We start from the raw sequence: 17182 nt of genomic DNA, 5'->3' as shown, positions 1-17182 counted from the left end.
TTTTATCAGGGCCTTGGTGGTTGGGGATGGAGAGGAAATGATATGGGTATTTTAACACTACTGAAAACCAAGAGTGTTGTTGTACCTTAAAGAATAAGAAATTTATTATGGTATCAGCTTTTGTGGACACAAAAGCTTATGGCATGGTAAATTTGTACATCTTTAAGATTCTACAACAACTTGTTGTTTATTGCTGGGAAAAACTAACATGGCTATCCCTCTGGGAATTAATAAAATGGATACATATACAGCAAGAATGTAAAGTTTTGCAACTTTATTCAATTTTTCCTACATGTTTCGGAGGGCAGAGACAGGATCCTCTTTCGTGCTTGTCTTCTTGAGGATGTACTATGCCTTTTTTTTAGTTTGGGTAGGGAAGTTAAGGATAGATAAGGAAATTAGTTCAGACACAGTATATTGTCCATCAGTGTAGAAGTTAGTTTGATACACAGAGATGAACCAGAAGAGGTCGTTAGGTAAAGTAAATATCTTGCACTCTGTTAAACTCAATATCTATAATTTTAATATGTTCCCAGTAGAGTGCAATCAAATTAAAGCACCATAGGTTCAACGTTATGTATTCATTTTAAATACACTAACCTATCATGAACTATCAGAGTAGGCCTGGGAAAAAAGTGCAGATGAATAATACATAATGTAGTAGAGAAAAAGCTGGCTTCATATATTACAGCAGTTGTGTGGTTGCTGTGGAAAACCACAGTGGGGTGGTTTCCTGTGTAGTGGAGACCCTGTGCAGATATTGCAGTGTATAACTGGCTTCCCACATAGATCTGCCTGAGCTCTAACCCAGACCTCTTGGGACCAGTTCCACTGGCATGGAGGATCACTACCTGATGGGACAGAAATATGAGAAAGTAATTACAGTAACCATGATACAACTTACAACGATGTTTCTGTGCAGTAAAAACAACAACTGTCCTTTGAGTGACAAAGTACTTTTTACTCTTACTCAGAACTGGAATCTGCAGTGTGAATTTGTTTGTAAACTTCAGTCATGAAAAGAGTCACATAGGAAATTGCTGCTGTTCCACCAAATTAGGTTCTCGGATATCTTTTTAATTGGAGCCCATAACTCAGATTCTTGGTATTTTAGGAAGATGAACAATTCAAATTGAAGTACAGATATTTTTCAGTCAGAGCTCAGTTCAAAGGAAGCTTTTATACACAGATGAGGTTGCTAACAAATAGCATGTCATATTATAATGAGACTGTGTTTTCTTCAGTAATTTCACATTTGTAAACTATACTGCTGTGAAAGTAAGTGGAGTGTTTATCTACTCTATTTTTACACAGACAAATCTCTGTTAAAGACCAGGATGCCCAACAGAGACAAAGCAAGTGCATATAAAAAAAGAAATCTAAACTCTAAATCAGTTATACAACACCTTCAAATACAATATATTACACTTGTTCAGAATGCTCATTTCCACATGAGTATTTTTAATGGAGAAGATGTCAATTTATGTTTAAGAACAAATCAGCTGTAGTACTTTGACAGCCGTTCACACTTAATTCTGTGCGTTAAACCAACAGCATTCTTTTCCACAAACATCTATTGTTAGGACAATGCTCTCAGACAGAATTTATGAGAAATGGAATTATGTTACCAAGGAGATAGCATTTACTATAATGAAGAGTAGATCCTAGAAAATGGCCCCTTTTACAGCAGCTCAGAACAGAGCCACAAAAGCAATTGATTGGTCTTGGCATTTAGTCTTATATCAGCTGTGTCATCCATTGCTTCAGGAGTGAGAACACTAATCTAAAGTGACATTTCTGTTCTGGCGGGCTTTTCTGCCCTGATGAAAGCAATTACTTCATTCTTAAATTATAATTTGCAGGAGTTTCCAGCACTTTAATTGATAACTTTTTGTTCTGAGAAGTTCAATTTTGAAGTGATTAGCTGCTTTTGTAAATAGAAATTTTAGGTGTGAAATGTACAATTTGCTCTGAGATAAAAGTGATGTTGTTTATTAAGTAGTCTTTGCAAGGTAAAACTGCTTTTTCTCTACTACTTTTAACCTGCCAAATGGATGGTTCAGAGGGGGAAAGTCCTTGAAGCATTTGGGTCTTAGATAAACAGAATTATTATTAGTTATGACATGGGCCATAGCAATTTATTTAATTTATGACTGGATCAAGAGTACATTAGTGTAAAGAGATTGTTTACAAACACAGGATACTTTTGCTAAAATCTTCTCTGCCATTTTTCATTCAGAAACACTTCAAATGTTTGCTTGGAATAGTAGTATTATCTCATATAAAATGTAAGAGTATAATGAATATAATATTTAAAGATTTGCCAAATATCAGTGTGTGTGTATGCACACACATATGCATTTTATTTTTTCTTTGCTAAGGCATTTTGAATGGAATCGAGTTCTATATTTTCTTCCAGAGAGCTAAAAAAAAAGGCCATTTAATGTGTTAAATGGGAAATATAAAGCAAAAATGAAGGTCAAACTGATTTAGCACATCAAACAGTCTTTGTCAGCCAAGCTTAATATATCCTGAGTTTGTGGAACAAATGAAATTTTGCTGCTGTGTTACACTTTGCTTCCAAACAACCATTACAACTGGTTTTATATATTGTGTGAGCATCAGACCATCAAACAGTGCATCTTTACTGACGTGTTGCTGCAGTGATGATCTACAGCAGCAATCTGCCATTATATAAGGGCAAAATGTGCATCTATATTTAGTTGTGAAATTGGCCTATTATACTCTTGATGTTTACAGAGGCTAACATAAATTAATGATGACAGCTATGAGCAGTGCATTAGTTAAGCAGCAGAGTTCTTACCTTGAACTTGAAGGTTCCAGCTTTAAGTTCCAGCATATACTAGGCAGCTTTCTTCACACATTAAAGGAAAGCTTCTGAAACCATTACGTTTTCTTGGGCATGTTTAAAGAACTTCATTTTGTGGTCTGTGCCACTCTAGATAATAGCAGATAATAATTTTGTTTACAGATCCGCCTAAATTTTGCCTTGTGAGGAAATGGATGTTTATGGTATGGGAAAACAATAATTATCCCCCCTAAAGAATTTATTGATGTAAATGACCTAATTTGATCACGTTTGAGGTTTTTCCAATAAGTAATTTACACTGAAAAGTTTGGCAGAGCAGTGTAGTGTATTGTATTTTATGTTGCTTCTTAAAAAAGTTTTAGCCACAAATATTCTCATGCAGTTCATGTCAGAAGTGGTGTAGATTCTGTAACAACTATAGATTCCACTGTTAGCTGTGACCAAAGATCTGACAAGTATGCAGGTGTTCAAAGGTTCGTGAGTTAAAATGATGAAGTCTTTGATGAATTTTTAATAGTTGAATTTTTAATACAGGTCGGTCTTCTTTCTTTGAGTCTGCGTTCCAGATTAATTGATAAATAGTAGAATTGTGCAGTGCTCGATTCTCCTAAGCAAACAAGTAGGGGGAAATCTATAAAAATCTGCCAGATTGGCTTCTCCTCAGATCTTAGTTGTTGGTTCTTTAAAGGAGAATTATGAAAGGCTTTTAACCTTATTCCTTTTCAGTGGAGAGGTTATTTTTCTCGGTTTTTTTAAAAAATCTCTTTTATTAAACAGAAATATTGTTTTAACAGTTTCTGAAATCTTGAGTTCAAACACTCACCTATATGAGAAGCCTAAAGGGATTCGGAAATCTCTTTCCTTGGAAGAAATCTAGAAGAATAGCAGTGTTAGTATGTTATAGCAAAAAGGACAAGAGTCCTGTAATTTTCTGCTGACATTACCAAATGCTCATTACCATTACCAAATGGATGATGTCCTAAATTTTCGTAGCCTGATCCAGCATCTTCAACTTATCCAAATACAAAACACAACACTATTTACAATAGGATTAGGTCTCTGTACAACCCCTGAAGAATCAGTGGCCTTAGAAACTACAGCTTACCACCATTTCAGGGTCCCCTTTAGGCAACCTCCTACAAAGTGGCTTTTCCTTTCCAAGACAGAGGCAGGGCCCTGGAACAGGCCTGCTGATGGTGGAAATTCAGATACTGTCATGGTAGGAGCAATTTCAGTGATAATTATACCTCCTAAATAAATTAATGAAATGTAACCCAATGGGGAAAGAGTCACAGATGGTGTGTTCTTTTTCATTGACTCAGGATCCTACTCAAATATTCTTTCAGGGGGTTCAGATTCTCCCTCTATGAACTAATTAATAGGCATTCCAAGTCTATGTAGCATCCAAACAGGCCATTGTATTCCCACCAATTCCATCGTGCAAGCGGGACCCACCACTTGCACAACATGGATTTAGCACTTCACAAAGCAAGCTCTAAAATGAGTGGACATGCTCATTTCTGGATTGGGTCTGGTTGGTGGAACTTGATTATGCAACTCTGCTGACCTGACCTGTTCCAGAAATGAGTGTTCCCGCTTGTCTCTCATTCCTATCCAAAGTGCCGAATCCCCTTGTGCTCCATCCCCTGAAGCTGGCCCTTCAGCAATGTTGGATACTCCCCAGTATTGAAAAGAACTCATAATGGACTAGCACAAAATATATATTTATTTTGAGTGTTAATGATAAAATACAATTATAGCAACTTCGTAAATAATTAATCAGGAGATGGCTCCTTAACCACTTTCCTGATCTCTGTCTTCACCTAAATTGTCTTTTGCACTTTTTTGCCCTTACAAACTCCTGACAAAAGACAAGGTTTGGAAAGGAGCCAAGACAGGCAGCCATCATTAGAACTGCAAAAGAAAACACAGTACTATGGTGAATGCTCTTGCAATTATCTTGCTTCAAAGTTAGAAGACATGGGGGGAAATAGGACTGGCTGCCACCATGTCAGACAGCATGTAGCTTTCTCTGCTTCTTAATACTAGCTAATGCAAATGGGCACTAGATTAATGTACAAGCTATGTCATTCCCACTGGCTTATGCCATTATATCATAGTCTCAACAACCTTTCAGCCCCTAGGGCCTTATTTCATGCTTATAGCCCTCCAAACCAATCACTATTTATTACAAGAACAGTGCTGTCACTTCAAAAGACTTTTGGTAAGATGTGTGTAATATGGCAGGGTGACGCTTCACATTTCAAGAATAACTGAAGAAATTTTTGAATTTTCTCAGAATGGAAGGAACAGTGCTAAATAAGATGTTAAATAAAATATTTAAAGGGGAATGTTAGCACAACAATATAGCATGTATCTGCTATATTTTCAACAAAACCTGCAATTTTCTGGAAGAATGAAACTGGCTGGATTATTAGTGCTCTGTGTAAGAAAAATGCAGCATACAAGCAAGACATCAATAGCTTAAGTATTTTTAACATAGAAAATGACAATGTACCATAGAAAATGGACAGCACAATCCACACACATTCTCTCTTCAGTGGGATAAATGGAGCCATCTCCCCCCTGGCTCTGGTCTGGGCAGGACTGGGCCAGTGCCCTGTGGAGGACAGCAACTGTTCAATGCGTATACAGGTGGCATATATTGGTCTCCCATTGTAAGTAATGCAGTAGTGCACATATTGGCAAGAAGGGGGAAGGATCAGAGAAGACTCCATTGGGCCCATGTCAGTCTCCTCTCACTGATGCATGGATTGTGACCTATATTTGAATGTTAGAGCATAATATTTTTAGTGGGTACTAAAAATAAAGAGCTTCACATTTTATCCTGCATATTTTTTTAGGATTCTATTACACATACCAATCAATTTATGAAGCAATAAAACAAAAGCATGTACCAATAATGTACACTCATAATAAAAAGCACTGGACATGACAGAATTAATGTGAAGGGTGTTGTATGTATTTTGAAGGGGTGAGGTTGTTTAGCAGGATAGCAGTAATGGAAATTGTGGGATGGATTAGATAATGTAAGAATTATAAGGATGTTGAAGAATGAGAGAGAAAGAACTCTGAAGTAACATTAGCTCATTTCTAAATAAAATATTGTGTTGGATCCAAAGCATATCTTCCTCCAACAGAAGGAGTATCCGGCTAATGGAAAGACTCCTTCCTCTGACAAAGGAGTCTTTCTGTCTACTTCAACTAGAGGAAGGGAGACCTTTGGATCCAACCCATTATGATAGGAACATAGGAAACAGCCTTATACCGAGTAATCTCACTGGACCATCTAGCTCAGTATTGCCTACACTGACTAGCAGCGGCTCTCCAGGGTTTGACAAGGGGTCTTTCCCAGCCCTTCCTGGAAATGCCAGGGGCTGAACCTGAGGCCTTTTGCATGCAAGGCATGTGCTCTACCAATGTGTTACAGCCTCTCAGATGGGTATTAGAGAAACTCTGGCATGACACATCGGGATATATTGTAGAGGTGGGGTGGGGTTGATAAGCACCAGCTATTCATTATATACTGTATAGCCTGATTATGGCACATAAATAAGTTCACTGCGAATCCACACTACAAGTTTGCTACAAGAATTAGGACACAATCCTATGCATGTTTAGACAAAGAAAAGGCCTATAATTCCCAGCTGGGGAATGCTGGGAGTTGTAGGCCTTTTCTCTGTCTAAACTTCATAGGATTGTGCCCTTAGGGAACTAAGTGAGAAGCCATTTCTACAGCTATACCATCAATTAAATGATAACTAATAATAATTAATGGATAACATGATATGCTTTATGCTGAACAGAAAGTTGCTTGCTACTGGAATAATTCCCATCTACCCTTTTATGGTGCCATATTCTCTTCTTTATTGTTCCACATTTGGACAAAACAACTACAGCTGAGGTTTTAAGACCTCATGTATTTATGGCAGGTTACTGTACTTGTTGATTATTTCCAGAAATAATATATCCATATAGTTCAGAGAACAAAATGCCATTTAAAGTTTCCCTCGAATGTATATGTGCATGATTTGCATGTCTGTATTTGGAGAATGTTTATAGAGTGTTTGTATACAAACCAGGAATAACAAGGAATAAGAAAGAGAACTGGCTAAGTCAGACAGAACATAATACTGATGAACGGCCCAATCTGTTGTTCTTGTTTCAGTTTACAAGCCTTGAGAAAGGAAAAGTCCCGAGATGCTGCTCGTTCTCGCCGAGGGAAGGAAAATTTTGAGTTCTACGAGTTGGCCAAATTGTTGCCACTTCCTGCAGCCATTACCAGCCAGCTTGACAAGGCATCCATCATCCGATTAACAATTAGCTATCTGAAGATGAGGGACTTTGCTAATCAGGGGGATCCTCCGTGGAACTTGCGAATGGAAGGACCACCACCCAACACATCAGTAAAAGGTATGGGGTTGGATGGTCATAGTGTATGGAATGTGGCAGCCAAAACTGATCTCTAAATTGAAATGTTTACCATCCTTTCTTTTCTCCCTGCATATCAAATCCTTTAAAGGGATACAAATGTGGAAATCTGAGGTCTGCATGAGAAAGACACCATGTGAAGGTGAAATAAACCTCTTATTCTCTTTATATTTTGTTTTTTTTTAAAAAAAAATCTCAGTACAACTATTGTAGTGAGAAAATGAGATTGCGTATGTATTTTTACATGAGCTAGGCCACAATTCAGCACAGAGTTTAGTGCCTTTAAACCCACTGAAATCAATGAGCTTAAGCATGCTTAATTCTATGTTGGACTGTGTCCGTGAAGTACAATCCCTATGCATGTTAATTTGAAAATCAGCCTCACTGTGTTCAAAGAAGATTGCTCCTAAGTAAGTGTGCATAGGACCGTTGCCTTAGACTCTTTCTGTTCGTTCAATAGAAAATACTCTTTGCGGTGAAGAATCGTAACCTTCCTTAGTGAAAAGAGGAACAATCTGACAACTCGTTGAATTCTGTGTATAAAGACGGAAGTTAATTATCAATTATTATGATTTTGTTCTATTTATAGTTCTGTCGTTCAACAGATGTGAAAGTAATGTCTCACATATTGGCTTAAAATTTAAGGAATTAAATAATTTAATTGAGAATAAGCACCACTTTACTCAAACCAAGGGGTTGTATCCAGCAATGTCCTTCTTCCAGCAGAATGGACACCACTAGTGGATGGATTGCTTTCTCCCCCCTGTAGCCTCTTGTGTCCCTCACCCTAAATCTGCTCCGGAGGGTTGGGAACCCTCCAGAGCAGATTTTTGGGGTGTACAGCAGGGAGGACGGGAAGTGAAACTCCTGCTGTGCGACTGGAAGTCAGCTTGCATACCACTGGATTTAGCCCAGGCATTACAAAGGACCAAAAAATTGAGTACAAAACATTTCTATGTATACATTATGTCACTCAAGTCGAGGTAGTGGAAGCCAAACATTACAATTCAGATATTAGATTATTATTTATATTTCATTGTATTTTATGAACTTTTATGAACATAAAGTGTTCAACTGCTTACAATTGCTTTACTATACCTAAACAAAAAGCTCACATTGTAGAACAGATCCTGAAGAAACATGTATTAAATGTGTTAAAGGCTCCCTTCAGATTCGTATCTTATATAGGAACTTTTCATCATTATTACTTTAATGCTTTGGTTCCAGCCAGTTTCTTTTTCCTGACTTACCACCTATAACCCTACATCACAAGTGGCATTTTCCACTCAAGAGAATTAGCTAGTTTCTTACAATGCTGTGGAGGTGAAAAGGGGCTGGAAGTTGGGAGAAAGGTTAAATGCACATGTTGATTTCCCTGTGCTCATCCTTGGATCACAGTGTGTGTGATATAAAAATACAGGGATGGGCTCCCCATTAAAAACTTTTTTATTGATCTCTGGTATTATTAAAAACAGCAGAATTTTCTTACTTTAACCATTAATTTTTAGAAGAGACATATCCTGGGTTTATGTCCATTTTTTAAGCATAACTTTGAATAAGTAAGTGTGCATAGGATTATTGCCTGAAAGTTGTTTTCTGTTTTTAAAATAGAAACACTCTTCTAGGTGAATAACTGTAACCTTCCTTAGTGAGAAGAGAAAGAGAGCTGTTAAAAACCTGTGCGTAATGGTCATTTTTACATAACTGATAAGCGTGTAAATGTATTTCTGACGATGTATATCAATACTTGACAGCTGTCTTTAGAGTAAATGCTGTTTATGACTACAGAGGTAACTCTGAGTATACAGAATAACCTCATTCAGATATAATGATAAACCATAGCCTGCTTGCTCTCCTTTCTCCTCCAGCAAAATAATAATAATAATAATAATAATAATAATAATAATAATAGAAGGAATTGAAAGCAAGGAAAACATTGCTTCCCTTTTTCAACTAATTGTAGTTTGTTGTTATGTCTGAACCAAGAATTGTGGTCAGTTTTAACAAACCAGGATTGTAACCCATGGCTTGAGGTTGACTTGTTTGGACAAACTATAATTAAAACTTAACATAGTTTGTCCCAATTAGAACATAGCAATGAACTGTGGTTAGTTGAAAACATAAGCAAATTATTCTTATCTCCTCGTGGCTGTGCAAGAGGAGAAAAGGGGAGTGCATGAGCCTAAGGCTTATTCATGTGGCACTAAACTATAGTTTAGTATTAAGTCCTAGTGCAGCCATACTATTCTAATAATTCTATACTGGAAGAAGAAATGTTCTATTAGAATTCTTGGGAGCAAATAATTTACATGGATATGCAGTTGATATGTATATATCAATTATTTTCATGTTCTATATACTAGTCTGAATATGAGACTAGGACACAATAATTGCTGCCACATTTTGGATGTCAACGTTTTGTGATCATGCTTTTTAGACTGCCATGGAAAAGCTGGCACTAAAGGGAAGCAATTATTTTCAAGACAACTGGATTGTTCTTCATTCAATAATCTAATAAATATTTATATATTTGATATAAAGCATATATACTCAGGCTTATCTGCTTCAATACCTATATTACCTGTGTACTTGAATGTCATATTCAGGACAAAGCTAGAAAAGTCTTCATTGGAGCTGTAAGGGCAAAGAAGGTACATAATGGGTTTCAAGCAGGGTACATTTCTGTGCTTGGTTTAGAAAAACATGGATAAAGAGGGCAAAACAGAAATATGATTTAGTGGAGAGAACCAATAGGATATGGTTATCTCTGGACAGAAATTCCTAAATTCTTTAGGAAGGACAGGGAAGGGCATACTGGGGGTGATGTCGCACAATACATCAAACAAACTAGAAATCTCAAACGGTCCAGAGCCCTCCACAGAATAGCATTGGTTGTAATACAAGGTCCCAAAAGTAATTAAGCACTAGGGAAATACTATCACTCCCTGACCAAAATTCTCCAAGTGATCTTGAGATGGAGAATGAAATCAGGGAGGCTTACAAAGGAGAAAGTGTTGTAGTAATGTATGGCTTCAGTTCCTTCACATAAACTGAAAGATGCCTATTCAGGTTACAACAGAGAGGTAAAACCCTAAAGAACTGAAGCCTAGAACAGTTGGTTATGTAACTGACCAGAGGGGTAGCGATACTGTACTTTATCCTAAGAGGGTCCAGGATCTGATGTGTGGGTGAACCATCTGGAATTGTGATCACAGCACTATCATCTTCAATGTATATGTAAGAGGGAAATTGCCAACGAAATCCAATGCAGTTGCATTGGACTTCAGAATAGGAAACTTATAAAAAATGAGAGGACTGGTAAAAAGAAAGGTGAAAAGGAAAGTCAAGAAGGTAAAATCTATCCACTATGCTTGAGGTTATTCAAAATCACCTAGTAGAAAGCTCAAGTAGAATGTATATCACAGATCAGGGAAGTTAACAGAGTCAGGGGAGCTATTAGTGGCAAGAAGGCTTCTTTCAGAAAATAGAAGCCATGCCCAAACAAGGACAAAAAAGAGCACAAACTTTGGCAAAAGAAATGCAAGCAGACAATAAGGGATGCAAAAAACGAAAGGAAAAGAATTTGAGGAGTATGGTGGTAAAACATTAAGACCAACAATTTTTTAAAAATTAAATACGTCAGAACAGGAAACCAGCTGGGGAGGCAGTTGGACTGTTGTATGACAAGGAGATTAATGGTGTGCGCTGAATTGCAAACCGGAAGGTCAGCAGGACAGCAGTTCGAGACCCGAGTGCTGCGTGACGGAGTGAGCTCCTGTCTTCAGTCCCAGCTTCTGCCAACCTAGCAGTTCGAAAGCAAGAAATTGCAAGTAGATAAATAGGTACCTCTTCGGCAGGAAAGATAACAGCGTTCCGTGCACCTCGGTGTTCAGTCATGCCGGCCACATGACCACGGAAGCGTCTTTGGACAGTGCTGGCTCTTCGGCTTAGAAATGGAGATGAGCGCCACACCCTAGAGTCGGACACAACTGGTTGGGGACACTTTTACCTTTTACCTTTAAAGACAGATGAGATTGCAGAAAAGCTGAATGAATGAATTCTTTACACTTCTCTTCACTGCAGAAGATGTACCCTTGCCGAAACTGACATTTTCAGGAAGGGAGTCTAAACCACAGTAAACTCAAAACAATAAAACAGCATAGAATATTGTGCTAAACTATGGACTGGATTGAATGGGCTGAGTTGTGGGTAGACTGTACTGCCTTGAAGTGGTGTGTGTGTGTGTTGTGATGATGTTCTGATCCATTCCAGTTCTGTGATTTTATACAAGTGCTAAGAGATCCTCTCTACATACTTTATACTTCTGTTGCCTTAAAAAAAAAAAATCAGTGTGTGGTTTCCAGTTGAAAAGTATAGTTCTATCAGTGTTAACAACATTTTTATTTTGGAGTTGGAAGGTTTCTAAAGACAGCTTATAAAATACCAAAACACGTTCTACGCGTTATACCAGTAAGGGTGTGATCCTATTGGGATAGGCGGCCACCTCCGAACTGGGAAGTGACCGCCTATCCAATGCAGAGCAGGAGCAGCGTGGAGAGGATCTTCCCCTCCGCGCTTCAGCCGCCCCGCATTCATGGCTAGACAGCTGATTTCAGCTGTCTAGCCGCGGGAAGTCGGGGCGGGGGGACGCCAGACGACGTATAGGAAGCATTGGAAAGGCACTTCTACCTCCCCGCCCCCAGGAACGCCTGTTTTCACTGCTCTGATCTCCTCTTACAAGCACAGAGCCAATCCGCGCTGCCTATGAGGCAGCAAGGGAGGGGGTGGAGGTCGCTTCCCAAGAACTAACCAGCCACTGACTAGTGTCCATAGGATTGTGCTCTAAATGGTATTTCATTGTATGTGTGAATCTGCTACATGTGGAATCAGCTCAACAGTGTGTATATATTTCCGTAGTTTACTAGTTTTCTTTGTGTATAAAACTGTTAAATATTCTGATCAAACATTTCTGAAATTATATCAAATGAATTTAATTCTCATTTAGTAAGATATGGGTTTTTTTGGCCTTTGTATGGATAAATAATTTTAAATAAATAGCCTTCAGCAGTATAACAAACACAGCTTCTAATCCTGCAATAAAACCACTAAACACTATATATTTTGCCACCCCAATAAGTCTCCTAAAGGCATTTGAGCCAGTATGGTGTAGTGGCTAGAGTGCTGGACTGGGAGCCGGGAGATCTGGGTTCTAGTCCCCACTCAGCCATGGAAGCTCACTGGGTGACTTTGGGCCAGTCACAGACTCTCAGCTCAACCTACCTCACAGGGGTGTTGTTGTGAGGATAAAATGGAGAATGAGGAGGAGAATGCAAGCCGCCTTGTGTTCCATGCAAGAGGAAAAAAGGTGGGATATAAATGCAATAAATAAATAATAAAATTTGGAAAATGTATGAGAAATACTTGCACTATATAAACTATGGCTATTTGTAAAAATGAGATGGCCTGTTTATGTTAATAATTCCATATCGAAGCTTAGTTTTAAATTTGTCCCAGATGATTGTACAGCAATGTAATCATTTTAATTTGGAGCTTCAGAAAGGTCCTTTACTCTGTTCTGTCTATAAAGGCTGATGAATTTGTTTTCTTATGCATGTTTTGTATGGATTATTCAAAGTTGTGCTCGCAGAAAGGACATTGAAGGGACACTGTGTAATATTTCCCAAGACAATTACTTCATGGAAATGATATGTTAAACAATTGCAAAGCAATAGATCGTTTTCACCATTATTTTAGAAATATCTGTATTGTTAGAGATCAAATATACATAATTCAGGAAATGACTATGCATTCCCAGCAGTGGTTCAGCTAAATAACTGATTGTTGTAACCTTCTCATTGTAGTGACTGTTGGTTTAAGCACTTCTCTACTCATAGTAATCTTTGTTTGGAAGATATCTAGAAACTATTATATCTTCTATTAATCTAAGAAGCAGTAGCCACTGATATGACAATTGCTAAAACTGGATAGTTTTTATAGTACAGCAGAGTTTGGGTCCTCCCACCCCCACCTCATGTCATTGTTATTTGGGGAATAGAAGCCACTGAATTCAATAATACACACATTTTTCAGTAGCTGATTTCAAGTATTACATTTTCAAGATCAGGATAAAGTTATCTGATGAGGTAGATTTCATGGCAAAAATAATTCCAAAGAAATGTGGAATAAAAGGATATTTAATATATAGGAAAAGAGATCCAATGTAAAGAAAATATTTCATCTATCACATGCTTAGGACAAACTGTTATTATCAACACAACTGTTGGAAGATTCTTATAGTCCCTTATATTAAACCTTGCTTGGAATTGTGCATATACATAATTTTCCAGTTCTGCCACAGATCTGGAATTGTATTGTAAGCAGGCCTTGATATAACATTTTTATTACATATGCTGCCAAATTCTGGATAAATCAGGAACAGCAATGGATTTGGAAGGTCTGGACAAATGCCATGGAACTTGTGGCTGGGGAGGGGGATCACCAGATTCTACCACAGATTTCTGGATTTGGCTAGGGTCACACAGCACACCGGATCACAGCCACAGGTCTCCCCAGAGGCCTCTACATTGTGGCACACTTCTATAGCATGGCACATGACAAATCTTAGTGTGTGTCACAGCTTATACTCAAGGGAAGTCCTCCTCAACCTTCTAGAAGAATGAGACAGGGAACAGGAAGAGCCCAGTTTAATGAATACAGGCCTCACCTCAGCAGGAGTAGAAACCCCAAGGTCAAGTTTCCATTGGTAATATCATCACTGGGCATCAGGGCCTAGTGGCTTTTGGGGAGCTCTAGCAGAGCCTGTTACAACAGAGGGCCAGATGAACTCTATGAGTATCCAATTGCGATGAAAATGTGCAGGCACTCCTCAAATTTTGTGGACTAGAATGCTAGAACCCAGGGTTATTCAATAAAGTTGAAAGGTGGGAGATTCAGGACACACGAAAGGAAGTACTATTTTACACAGTGCATAGTTAAACTACAGAGTCACTTCCACAAGTTGTGGTTATGGTTGGGAGATTAGAAAGATTCATGGAGGATAAGGCTATCAATGGCTCCTAGTTATGATGGCTATATACTACCCACAGGACTAGAGGCAGCATGCCTCTGGATACCACTTGCTCGGGAACAGCAGGAGGAGGAGAGGGCTTTGCCCTCGTGTCCTCTTCGTGAGCTTCCCTGCAGGCAGCTGGTTGGCTGTTGTGGGAAGCATAATGCTGGAATGGATAGTGGTCTGATCCAGCAAAATTCTTATGATTAAAATAGTTCATGTACTATTCGGGGGGGGGGGGAATTTTGCAAACATCAGCTCCTCCTGAAATGGTATATTCTAGTAAAATCTTTACTACTGGATTCTGCTAATTGTACAAACTGGACCTTGACCATTTTGATCCAATATGTTTGCAAACATTTAAATCAACAACATAGTTTTATTTTCTTTATGGTTGTGCTTCAAATAACTTTTAGAACTAATAATATGCAGTACTTTGAAGTGTAATGTGCCTCATATTTTCATGGGTTAATGATGTAGGTTTCAGTTAAGCAACCACAGGAGTACCATACTGCTTTACAAGGTAATAAAATGATTCACAAGTGGATTCATCCTAATGAGGGAATTAACTTCCTGATGAGAAGAGTTAGAAGAACCAATATTGTTGCTGCTTGATAGTTTTTAAATGTTTATTTTAAATATAGGGTTGTATACAAGGTTCCCTTCTGTAAACAGAAGGAATTCTTTCATTCACAGAAGAGCCTTTGATATAACAGAGGGTTCTGCTAATGTAGAGAAGAGGCCATTTTCACCGATCCTTCTGCATCACCTTCAGTGCTGTTCTGGAGAATCCTCCAACCTTCTGGAGCAGATTTTTGGAGGAGGCAGAGCGAATTGGCAAAATTACCTCCCCTCTGCTCACATTAGTGGAGATGTCATCTGGATCAAAAGCCCTTGCATGAACAGAGGAGCACAACTGGATTCAATCTATTATTTTAGGGGTGCACGAAAGTCCCTTACCTGTCCTCGAAGCTTTTCGCGGTGGGGGGGAGGCGCTTCGCTGCTCCCCCGCGAAGTTCAGGCCGGGGGGGGAGGCTTCCCGCCTCGCCCGGCCGAAATTCAGGCCGGGGGGGAGGTTTCCCGCCTCGCTCGGCCGAAATTCAGGCCGGGGAGGAGGCGCCTCGCCTCGCCCGGCCGCGAACTAAACAGTTAAAAAAAAAAAATGCCCCCGTGATAGGCTACGTGACGATTTACGTAGCCTATCACGGCTAGATCTGCAAAGTCAGCCGTGATAGGCTACGTAAATCGTCACGTAGCCTATCACGGGGGCGTTTTTTTTTTCTTTTATTGGAATGGCGGCGGCGGCAGCCGGTCGAACGATCGGCTGCTGCCCCCGCCCCTGACGAAGACCCGACGAACCGCTGGCTGGACCGCCGCCGGGAGGGACATTCGGGAAAGGTATGTCCCGTCCCGGGGGGGGTGCGGGGGGCGGGGGGGTGCGGAGAATTTCTCCCCGAAACTTGTTCGGGGGGCTGAACACGTTGGCGCTCGGCCCCCCGAAGTTTCGGGGAGTAATTCTCCGCCAACCCTATATTATTTGTAAGTGTGAGCTTGGGTTTTGCTCCAAATGGATCTTCTATTTGTCTCTTGGTTTTAGTTGAGTTGCTCCTGAAATGGAAAGTAATCTGTAACTGTATTGCAGTAGAGAGGATCTTTCCTTTACACTGAGTGATACAGTCTAGTACAGCAGTTTAAGTTGAATATATTTTCCAATATGATTTTGACATCTGTTTGTATTATTTGTCCTTTTAAAAATTATTACTGTTTCTGAGCTTAAGGGGTAGGACAGTTTATAAATTTAAAACAATGCATTCTTTAGCAGTGCTATATGAATAGATAGCATCATATGTTTTCGTGCAATCCAGGGATGGATCCCACAGATACTACTTCATCCATGACAGCTAATGGGCCAGGTAAAAAAGTGAGGTAAAATGTAGTATTGTTATGATCTAAAAAGTACAGTAATGACAGTCCTGATACAGGCAGAAGCTAGCAGAAACCATTTTCAGCGTCAAACTAGTTGTACCTCTGCATGCGTAGCTGCTGCTGAAAATGGCAATAGCCCATCTGGGGGGTGTCTCTATGAGTGTTTTACTGTGAGTTTGCTGTGTTTAGAGGTCGTTCAGAGCACATGACATTGTGGCCATCTCACAGCCATCCCAGAGATTTTTGCAGAAAAAAACAGTTTTTTGAGGCTACTTTTAGTCTGATTGTTTTCTTTAATTTGGCTTGTTGGTGCTTCTGTTACAGTGTGTACCAACGCTCTGCGTTTACTTTGGCGTGTTAGCCCTGCCCACAGATGTGTCTTTCACCTGGTTGTGACCTCACTGTCCCCAGTCAAGCAGTCCCCAATGTTTCCCCTCCCTGTGTTTCCCCAATATTTCTGCCATTTTACAGTTGGCCGTTCAGGAGTTTTGAGCTACCTCATGGTATTTACTTCACCTTGCCTACCACTAACCTCTGGCAGCCATCCCCCCGAAAGCATAGATGTGCTCTGCTCCACAGCCTCTACTTAAAAAAAAAAAAAACCTTTAAAGCACAATGTCAAAATAGCACATTGCCGCTCCATTGTGAACCCAAAGTAAGCGCTCCAGTTACATCAACCACAGCCACCTGGGGGGCAGTGGAGTTATTTACAAGTGGGGTATGGTATGGTGTGGGTGGACATAGAGTAAAAAAAGGTGGGGAGACCAATGAGTGAGGCTTGTTACCTGCCCCTGTCCAGGCTTCCAGCTGCTACTACATTATGAAAGCTCCTGTGAACTGGAAAGAATGTTACTGCGATAAAGCAGAGATGGGATTTCATTTTACATAAGAGCTGAGAAACTACA

General features: G+C 39.4%; 1 protein-coding gene across 2 annotated transcripts in view; it reads left to right on the top strand.

Moving 5' to 3' along the window:
- NPAS3 (neuronal PAS domain protein 3) overlaps positions 1 to 17182 on the top strand; it is a 1104842-nt gene that overhangs the window by 359439 nt on the left and 728221 nt on the right. For both annotated transcript variants that reach the window (XM_084827207.1, XM_084827217.1), the window contains 2 exons: positions 7020 to 7264; positions 7374 to 7424. In XM_084827207.1, coding sequence (XP_084683333.1) covers positions 7020 to 7264; positions 7374 to 7424 — 296 coding nt within the window. The remainder of the gene's footprint in view (positions 1 to 7019; positions 7265 to 7373; positions 7425 to 17182) is intronic.

Source organism: Heloderma suspectum, chromosome 1, assembly GCF_057233095.1.
Source record: "Heloderma suspectum isolate Gila_16-S chromosome 1, 16-S_ref, whole genome shotgun sequence".
Lineage (NCBI taxonomy): Eukaryota > Metazoa > Chordata > Lepidosauria > Squamata > Helodermatidae > Heloderma > Heloderma suspectum.
Note: the sequence above shows the minus strand (reverse complement) of the source record. Positions and strands in the feature narration are given on the sequence as shown.